At 36.5% G+C, this 9,711-nt stretch overlaps 2 protein-coding genes across 2 annotated transcripts; both read right to left on the bottom strand.

The window, feature by feature from the left end:
• Positions 1–1,334: 1,334 nt before the first annotated feature.
• Positions 1,335–7,678, bottom strand: ube2nb (ubiquitin-conjugating enzyme E2Nb). Its single transcript, XM_014014489.1, has 4 exons — positions 7,566–7,678; positions 5,682–5,928; positions 4,644–4,784; positions 1,335–3,015 (listed from the first exon to the last, which is right to left on the bottom strand). Exons 1-4 carry the CDS (start codon positions 7,593–7,595, stop codon positions 2,972–2,974), a joined length of 462 nt encoding a protein of 153 aa, XP_013869943.1. The 5' UTR covers positions 7,596–7,678; the 3' UTR covers positions 1,335–2,971.
• A 475-nt stretch (positions 7,679–8,153) lies between these two features.
• mrpl42 (mitochondrial ribosomal protein L42) lies at positions 8,154–9,509 on the bottom strand (the record flags this gene model as incomplete). Its single annotated transcript, XM_014014488.1, is given in 4 exon segments — positions 8,154–8,278; positions 8,643–8,800; positions 9,028–9,112; positions 9,452–9,509. Coding segments are annotated over 4 exon segments (356 nt in total), but the record flags the coding sequence as incomplete, so codon positions are not given.
• Between the last annotated feature and the right edge of the window lie 202 nt (positions 9,510–9,711).

Here is a 9,711-nt window from a genome sequence, read left to right as displayed (position 1 = left end):
CAGTAATGTTAAATGATAAAGGCCATTTTGACAAAATGGCCTTTTTCTCCTAAAGAGAAGGAAACACATTTTAAAGTAATTAATAGGGTATATCCTGTAGCCTTGTTTCTTGAAAGAAAATTTAAATTTGATAAGGATTTGTGTACTTTTTGTAAGTCAGAAGATGAATATCCTTGGAACATTTGTTTTTCTCCTGTCATTATTCACAAAGCTTTTGGTCAGAAATTAGGAACTGGATAAATCTTAAACTTAACATTCCCTCTTTTGATGTGGACATTTTGTTTTATGTGGATAATTTAAGTTCTTCCTTCTCTGATGCCATAAATGTAGTCATACTTTTAGCAAAATACCATATTCACTGTAGCAAGTGGAGATACCAAGCCCTCCTTCCCGTTTTATGAATTTAAAGTATACTTTTCTTCATTAAGTACATTTAAAAACTGGAAATCAGCCATGATCATCTCACAACAGATCTCTACATATTTACTGTTTTAACTTTCTCACTGTATCATTTTTGCTCAGTTTTTTTCCTGTAATATCCTTTAGCTGGCCCCCTAACATGTAGCTTGTAGTTTTATTTATTTTTTTTACCCTTCACGAGAGTTGTATTATTGTTGTTCTGTTTTACATTGTTAATTTAAAAAAAAACTCCTCCCACTCACCTCAGTTTTTCCTGTACAGGTAGGTGGTGGATGCTAACACCGTTAGCTCGCTGTCTTTTCACTGAAACTAAGTGAAAAACTGCTACATGTGTTCGTTTGTCTTTTTAACATTTATTCGCTATTTTTCCTTAGCATACTAATTTCTAATTCTTTATATAAAAAAAAAACTTTTGCAAAAATAAAAACCATAAAGGAAAAAAGTCCACTGTGATAATGCTGGCGGACGACGAACAGCAGAGCAATCACTCATGAATTAAATCCTACGCGGTTGTGTTTCGGCTGTGAATAACGAGCCAACTTAAARATAGTTTCTCTGTGATTGTTTGGTACTGACGCTGTTCTGGACGTCACCAAATGTGAAACAATAAGTGTGAACACAGACTGTGAYTTCCCGTTCGCTTCTTGATTGTAGWTAATGTGAGCKAAACATGGAACTACTTTTTGCTGAATTTRTTTTCAAAGGAGCGAGAACTTTGTTTTGAACTGGCTCCCTCTAGTGAACATACGCGGTACTACAACACGGAGTGTATATAGACCTAAAACTTCAAACATGCTGTTTTAACAATTTTATAAATCATGTAACTGAATGAAATTTATTTTACTGTCATTTTGCACAAAACAAGTTTTACCCCTTCAAGTTTAGAAAAAAAATGATGAAAAAGAAGACTCCTCTTACTTACTGAACTCACTTTATTTACAGGATGTTTGAAGAGCCATTTATGCAGAGATACTGAAATCGACACCTTTTTTCTCCCCACGTACGATTTATCAGTTGAATTCCAATGTTTTATCTATAGATGTTTCATCCATTATTTCTATTATTTTATTCTAGTTTACTGTTAAGTCCTTTTGGGAAACAAATTTACCAGGTTTCTTGATTCATCAGACTTGGACAAATACAATGGCTGGAAAGCAAAAAATAAAACAAACCAAAATTTGACTGCAATTAAACAAAAAACTAAGGGGTGGGGGCAGCCTAGTGTTGATCTCTACATCTAGTAATTCTGATAAAAATGATTTTCATAAAGTACTTTTATAGATCATCTATGATTTGCTAAGTTCTCTCCAGCCAATACAAAACCCAGCAGGACTTAAACTTTGAATATGTTTTATTTGTAACATCACTGTTTTCCACCATCACAATCAACTAATCTCAGGACTAATCTCCTCGAAGTGTTTAAACTCACTTGCATAATCATCCCACCCGTATAACAAAAAGGTCAAAAGTCCTTTTGACCAAATCACAGAAAACAAAAACTAAACATTCCCTTAAAAAAAAGCACCCAAACACCCGCAGCGCTGACTAAAATGACTTTAAACTGATATCAAATGACGCAAAACAAAATGGCATGAAATGGTAAAAAAAAAAAAAAGGTTTAAATGAGAACAAGAACGTTGCTTTAAAAAATTTAAATCTGTTAAGTGGATTCAGATGTTTGCTTTATCAAAATTTTAACATGAAATTTAACCAGTAACTATTAACTATATGAACTGCTTCCTAAAACAGATTTAATTGGACAGTATTCTGTTCATCTAAACTAAAATCAGGATCTTACTTTGTCTAACGTCCTCTTTAAATATCTGTGGCTCCTCCATCAAATTTCACAGGCACTTTCTGGAAATTTTTACTTTTAACAATAACTTCCTCAGGTTGTAATAAGTTTAAATCCTAAATTATCATTTTGCCTCACCAGTTTTTATTTTAAGTTTCAAAATATGGGAGTTCAGTTTTAAGTGCTGTGATGAYGACTATAACTGGAGCATTAACATTTGGGTTTTATGAAACACCTACAGTTAAAATCCAGCAAACCTTGTTGCTTTTATCTTCCCTTACAAATAAAATTAAACCAATTAATTTTTTCCTGAAATGAATTGTGGAAGTGGGACGTCTGTGATTTAACAACTGGCAGATTTGAACAAAAAGACATACAGATGTGGTGACAAATAATATATTTGTTAAAAGATGAAAAGCTTTAATGCATGAAGAGTTTGCAAACGTACCAGCCGGTGCCTAAATCAGGACACGGACGTGGGGAGGGTGTCGACCTCGCATTTAAATAGCAACACAGAAAAAGAAGAATGAAGAAAAAAATAATAATAAATGGACGACAAGGCTAACACACATTTAACGCGTTTTAAGAGAGGAAAATAAGTCACCCAAAGGTCTGCAACAGTAAATCTCATCATTTCTTTCAAATAGATTTGGACTCATTTGTTGTTGTTTTCTCGTGTGTGTCCGTTAAATTCAAATGTTGACAGAATAGGAGTACATTTTGTAGATCACATTCAGTCGCCTCTTCTCGCTTCTTCTATACTTCAGTGTTGCTCGCGTAGAGCCTGGTCCATGTTCGGGCTGTGGACAAACAACAGGACAGGTGTGATGTTTACAAATCCTTCAAACAGGTGACCAGTGAGGCAGACGAGAAGGCTGGCTTGACCAAACAAACTTARAAAATTAATTAAAAAGGAACTGAAACCAAGGCATTAAAACAAATTATTTCAMTATATCATCATGCACTTAACACTGCGCACCATAACAAAACCCCCTAACATCAAATGTAGGATGTTACTAATGTGTACATAATACTGTTGTCATTTGACAACACATGGAGGCAAAACTAAAATTAGCTCATGCTGTGGCCTCAAATGGAAGCTGATAAACATCAAGAGGACATTATTTACATTACAAATTACTTTTTGGACACCTKATCATATGTAATGTATGTTAGATAAAGAAACGTTTAAATATCAAATTTATTTATTAAAGTTTTAAAGGGATCCCTGATTAGTTGTAACATTAGACTTTATTTGATAAACATATACTGTATTTTAACTGTAAAATAAAGACTGTAAAAATACTGTAGGATGTTTAGTTTTGTACATTTTTAAAAATATATTTTTAACACGGATGGAGACATTTTATTTACACACAGCGCATTCTGAGTAAATGATGACGTGGATAGGTCCTCAGTGTGAGCGAGCTATATCCACCCTGAAGGTTAATCTTGGACAATATCTGATGATCGACTCTTTTAAATGAAACCAGAGAGCGTTGACAGAGAGGAGAAGGTAGAAATGACAGTCTGCAACTGAAAATATAGATGGAGGACAACAGAGCTGCTTCATGGAAGAAGAACCTCAGCTTAGCCTGTTAGCCTTCGCGCTAGCGCCGACGCTATATTGTCTCATATATACAGTATATTAGCTCGGTGCTAGCATGACAAACAAGCTAAACCGAGGTCCTCCATCCATATTTTCAGTTACAGGCTGAGTCATTTCTACCTTCTCCTCTCTGTCAACGCTCTCTGGTTTCATTTAAAAGAGTCGATCATCAGATATTGTCCAAGATTAACCTTCAGGGTGGATATAGCTCGCTAGCAGCCTCGCACCGAGGACCTATCCACGTCATCATTTACCCAGAATACTTTGTGTGTAAATAAAATGGCTCCGTCCGTGTAATATATTTTAAACCTTTTAGTTTAAAAATAATAAAAACTGAACATCCTACAGTATTTTTACAGTCTTTATTTTACAGTTAAAATATATGTTTATCAAACAAAGTCTAATGTTACAACTAATCATGGACCCCTTTAAAGAAAGAACCCCCAGTTCAAATAATTGCATCGTTTCTGTGCACTGTAAACAGTAAAGCAGCTTAATTATATTTTTCCTGGGTGAAGCCTGTTCAGTGGTGACGTTGCACAGCAAATGCCTCTGCACCACGTCACTTTCACATTAGCTGCTTTTGTTTTCATTTGCAGCCCAACTGTGTTCCAAAATTCACCCCTCCTTCAAAGCTGCTGCGCTTCCCTGCCACCAGAAAAACCCATCATTAACCGTTGGATTGTTTGCGGCGTGGGTGGAATTTCAGAGGAACTCGGCTAACGTTTGCAGCCATCTGTCCATCTCTCCTACTGGAAATCTGTGACAASCTGTAGCAGCTGCGGCGCGGCTCGATACAACAGAAATCTCTGCGCTGACCTGTCTCGATGGCATGGCTTTCGTTCTTCTTCCACTGCTCTGCGACGTCGTTTGCCAGGGGATCATCTGGGTTGGGAGCACTTAATAACGCCTGGATAGATAGCAACACTGTACGGATCTGCAGGGCTGGAGACCACTTGTCTGCGAGAGGTCAGAAGGATGGTTGGGGAAAAGACAAAAATGACATTTATGGGGTTCAATATGGAAAATAAAATATCTTCAGGCATCTAACCACCTGCAACATGCCATTCATGAGCAGAAAATACTAAAAAATGATGTWTATAATGGAGGCTGCAAATTCTAAACCTAACCCTACAGTTCTATTCAAATACTTAAACTTTATCTGTGGAGAAGCTTCACATTTTTATACACCTCTTTATTGCCACAAATTACTGTAATTTCACTCCACAACCACACTGTGGCTGCAATAATTATGTGACTTTTCGCACAGTTAATGTCTAAAAAGACAAAACCCATTAATTTGACAGATATAAGCTAAGATGGGACAAAAAAGATCCTCAGACGTCGTTTTCAAACAGCTTTGTCTTTTTCTTTCAAAGTAAGGAAATGTGAAGATGTTTGATTTTTAGTTTGACAGCACAGCTATAAATGAATGCTATGTAATGTGACAAAGTTAACAGTTATTCGAACTCACTCGCAGTGCATTTAGTTCATATGTACACTGTTAGAATAATGTTTTAGCTCATTTTAACATACAAGTAAAGCAGCTTTATTAAGTTTAAATCTATCAAAGGCAATATTTTCTCACAAGCAAACAAAATACTTTTTTATTTAAAGCCCGAATAAACGGAAACTGTACAAGCAAAAAAGGTGAAATGTGTGTTTTATTCAAGAAAACGCTTTAAAATCAATGCTGGTAAAATGTTTATAGCTGTGAGAATCTGTTCACTTCAGCTAAATTTGACAGAAAACAAATAAAATCCTATTTTATTGTTTCTGCTGAGTATGTTAAAGTGAAGCAGTAAAAAAAAAAAAGCAACAGGAAATATAAATTAAGCAGCTGAGACACTTTCTTACCTTTCAAAATGTCTAAACATATTCTTCCCAGTTTGTCAACATTGGGGTGATAGATTTTGGTCATGAATCGCACTTTGGGAGCTGCCATGGGATACTCTTCTGGAAGAAATAGTTCAAGTTTAAACGTGCCTCCTTCAAAAGGAGAGTCTTGAGGCCCCGCGATGACCACGTGGAAGTAGCGTGCATTCCCTTCGTCTGGCGTAGCCGTGATCCCTGGGACAGGCTCCGCCATCAACCGCTGTGTCTCCTGAGTGCGATCAGAACAACAAAGGAAATGATGCTGGTGACATTTTTGTTTACACTTGAAAACACAGCTGTAGGAAGGAATGTGTGTGGAGGTGCCTGCAGRTAGAAAATGTTAGAGCAGAAAATGGATAGGTCGCTCTTTACAAACACATTGACAAGACAACATTGCACTTGCTGGTGTTTTTAACAAAGAAAAAGTAGCTGAGGGCAGGATCACTTTTCACATTCTGTGCAACACCTTTCATAACTTGTCACAACACATGTCTGATCGCTGASTGAAAAGGAAAATCTCACCTTGGAATAACTTTTTTTTGTAATAACCTAACCAACGTATTTGTATTTGTCACGCAACTAAACATCTGTCAAAAATAGCCTCAACAATACACGTTTAGTTGTATATTAGTTGTATAAGCACCACTAATTATCAAATGTGTCCTGCCAAGATACTAAGCTCTCCTGTTTCATTTGGCTTCAAACCAAACATGCCCACAGCAGCGTAGTAGTGTTTGGCTATGCAACTAAATCTGCGACATTAAAAAGCGTGACAGACGCTCAGTAAAATACAGTCTCATGTGCTACTAGTTAGGCATAGGAGAAGTTAGTGCGATTTCTGTCGAAAACGAAGCATCACATTCAGCTTATCATGTAATAAATGTTTCAAATACATGATGTGTCTGAATAAACACAAAGTAGACATGTTATTTAGATGACATCATGATACACATTGTTGGTAATTATATTAGAAAGTAGCCAGAATTTAAACTTGCACTTACATCTAAGTTTTTATTAATTTATTTAATAACAGTGGTGCAATAAAAAAAGGTTTCATACAAGAAGTTCTACTAAKTACAAATATAGAAATCAAAACATGGAAGGGGAATTTTATTATTTCTRCATATGAAAGAGCAGGTGCGCTGAAAAGAAAAATAGAATTATAAGTAAACACAAAAACGATTCGTTCGGATTAAAATAAGACCGTTTCTATTGTCGTGTGTTGAGATAAAACGCAGCATCCCAAATGAGTCGTTGGGACGTGCTTTCAGAAACCTGCTAAACCTGAGGCTCGATGTGTGGCGGAAGAGGCTGATCGCGCCCACTGTCGGGCCCGGCCCAAAGCCCCTCCGGTGACTCGGAAAAACGTTTAATAAATGCTAATTTCCTGGCTCGTTACGTTAAAAAGTATGAGCAACGCAGGTGTTGCGTAGAAAGCATTTTTTGTCGGTTTTGGGGGCATCACACGGGCAGCATTCCAGGCATGTGTGGAAGCTAACGCCGCCTAGCCTAGCCTAGCTCAGCTCAATATTCATTCATATGGAAACTGAGGTAGGCTGGGGGGAAWATAGCCGATTGGCGAAATTAATAACAAATGTGGATCGCCAAAAAGAACGAGTAAAATAAGGAACTGGCGCGACTTTAACCGCTTACTGAGCAGCAGGGAGTAAACGGAAGTGGCAAACAAAACACTTGCATACAAGCGAGTTAGCTCGAGGGTTAGCTAGACGAGAGCTAACTATGCTAACGACAGAGCTAGACGCCAGATGGTGTCATTTTAACGTCCAAGATAGCACAAATTTAACTCTATGAAACCCACACATTGGCTCATCTACATGTATACAGCTTGTCTACTGTCAGGTGTACCTTTATAATCCTACGAGGCAAACCGGCCATCTTGTGTTAGCAGTATGTATTTTTAGCCGTTGACTCGCCCTCTCTTCAGTTTGGATTGACTGAGCTGCCGGGGCGGGGACACATAACTCACTCTTCCGGTGGCTTCACATGACGTCGTGACGCACATGTGCGTAAAGATAGCGCAGCGTTTTACATATTCAGCATGATGTCTTCTTTCATGTGTCAGGTGAGTCATTTCATTGCATGATTGAAAGTTTTTGATACTATATAAAATGAAAACACAGTGCCATGAAACAGTTTGAAAAATTACTTTATGGAAGACTGTTTTATCCAATTCTATTTTATTTTTATTGCAAAGTGTAATTGAAGGAAGTTGTTTCAAACATCTTGGATATCAAATTGAGACCTGTGTGTGTAGTCTGGAGTTATTCATCTCTATACAACATTGTCATTAGAATTACACAGCTTATGCTCACAGTGTAGATAAAATAAGTGTAAAATTAATTAAACCTAATTTTATGACTTTCCTTATTTTATAAAGTATACAGAGCAGTAAATTGACAGTTTCACAGAGACAAAATAAGGAAACTATTGACAAAATATGAAATATTTGACAGTTTATTATACAATACTTGGACAAAACCAAAATCRTTTCCAGTCTGCAGAGTTAAAACTTCAATCTGTCCTTTGGTGTGTTTCTCTTGATGCGTCTCGTGTGATACCTGTAAACATTAAAACAAAAAGACAATATTAGTGCTGTATTTATTCAACTTTAAAACAAAACAAGCCACAAATTTTCACAATCAGCATGTTATAATGAAAAAAAAAAACTTGACACTGTGTTGGTAAAAGAAACGCACACAAGGTTTCATTTGCTTACTCCCATATATTTCTGCCTTTATTTTTAACCTCAAGCTTGGTGACGTGACTAAACGATGGTTAAAACGGCTAAAATACACTAATCTTTACACATTACTGCTACAGTAACGTCAAACTTTATTTTGTAAATTTATTTAAAATGCAGCAGCATTTAAAGTAAATCAACAAAAAGAAAGTTAATGCAAATGTATTTTGTTTGTGACTTACTGTCCCACTGGATAAAACCGATGCTTTGTGGTGAAAAACATCTTGCCCAGTTCCTCTTCAGTGGGTCCATTTTTCAGCACCTCCTTGCCCAGGTGGGCCTTCAAAACCTGATCATGGGTCTCTGCTGGGTTGGTCACCGGGTCTGGTCGTTCAATTGGCTGCAAAGATTTAATGACATGATGAGATTCTGTGCACCATATTTGTACATCCTGTAATCTCGACCAAATCTGCACAACTGTTTGGGTACTTCAAGCCAAAATAACATGATTGATCAAAGTAGGACATCTTGCACATGCTTTTCAAAAAAAAAATAGTTGCCACATTTGGAAAAAGCACTCATCAGTTAGACAGTCAAACTGTTAATGAGGAGAGCGAATGTGTTTACCTGTGTGAACTCATAAGGATAATCAGCAGCAGGATGGWAGCACACAATGGTCCTCTCGTCCGAAGTCACACCTATTTCCACTTTGCTGAAAAAAAAAAATAATCCAGCTCAATTTTAGGYTGTTTACACAAAGTTTAACTTTAAAACTACTAAAGAAATCATTGAAAACCTGAAGATCTGAATATAATACTGCCTGCTTTTTATGATGTTGTAAAACACAATTACTTCTGTGCAATGCTAAACACGTGCAGATTTTACACAACYTGAAAATCTGCAGCACAAATCATATTTCATTGATAGAAATCTACAGCTTGTGGCCTTAGTGCAATTAATACAACCATTCACTTTTCACACYAAGACAGTAAAAGGTCAATTCATTTTCACTGATTTTAAATTGTTTTGTTTTGTTTGTTTTGTTACGTACTTTTTAGGGCCAGTAAGTGTCTCGTCACTGAACTTCTGTCGAACCGACACCAAACAAGCTGCAACAACAGAAAGGAAAGTCACATTTAACATGTAATACCCACTTGAACATTAACAGATATAGATTCAATAAAAGATGTAAAAGATACCAATTACTATAGCTAAATCTGAAATGTTTACAAAATGGTCTTGATAGTTTCATCCCAAACAATCAAAAGGAAAAAAAATTATATAGGTCTTCTGGACGGGTTCTTCTCTAAT

This window comes from Austrofundulus limnaeus, unplaced genomic scaffold (genome assembly GCF_001266775.1).
Source record: "Austrofundulus limnaeus strain Quisiro unplaced genomic scaffold, Austrofundulus_limnaeus-1.0 Scaffold115, whole genome shotgun sequence".
In the NCBI taxonomy this organism is placed as follows: domain Eukaryota; kingdom Metazoa; phylum Chordata; class Actinopteri; order Cyprinodontiformes; family Rivulidae; genus Austrofundulus; species Austrofundulus limnaeus.
Note: the sequence above shows the minus strand (reverse complement) of the source record. Positions and strands in the feature narration are given on the sequence as shown.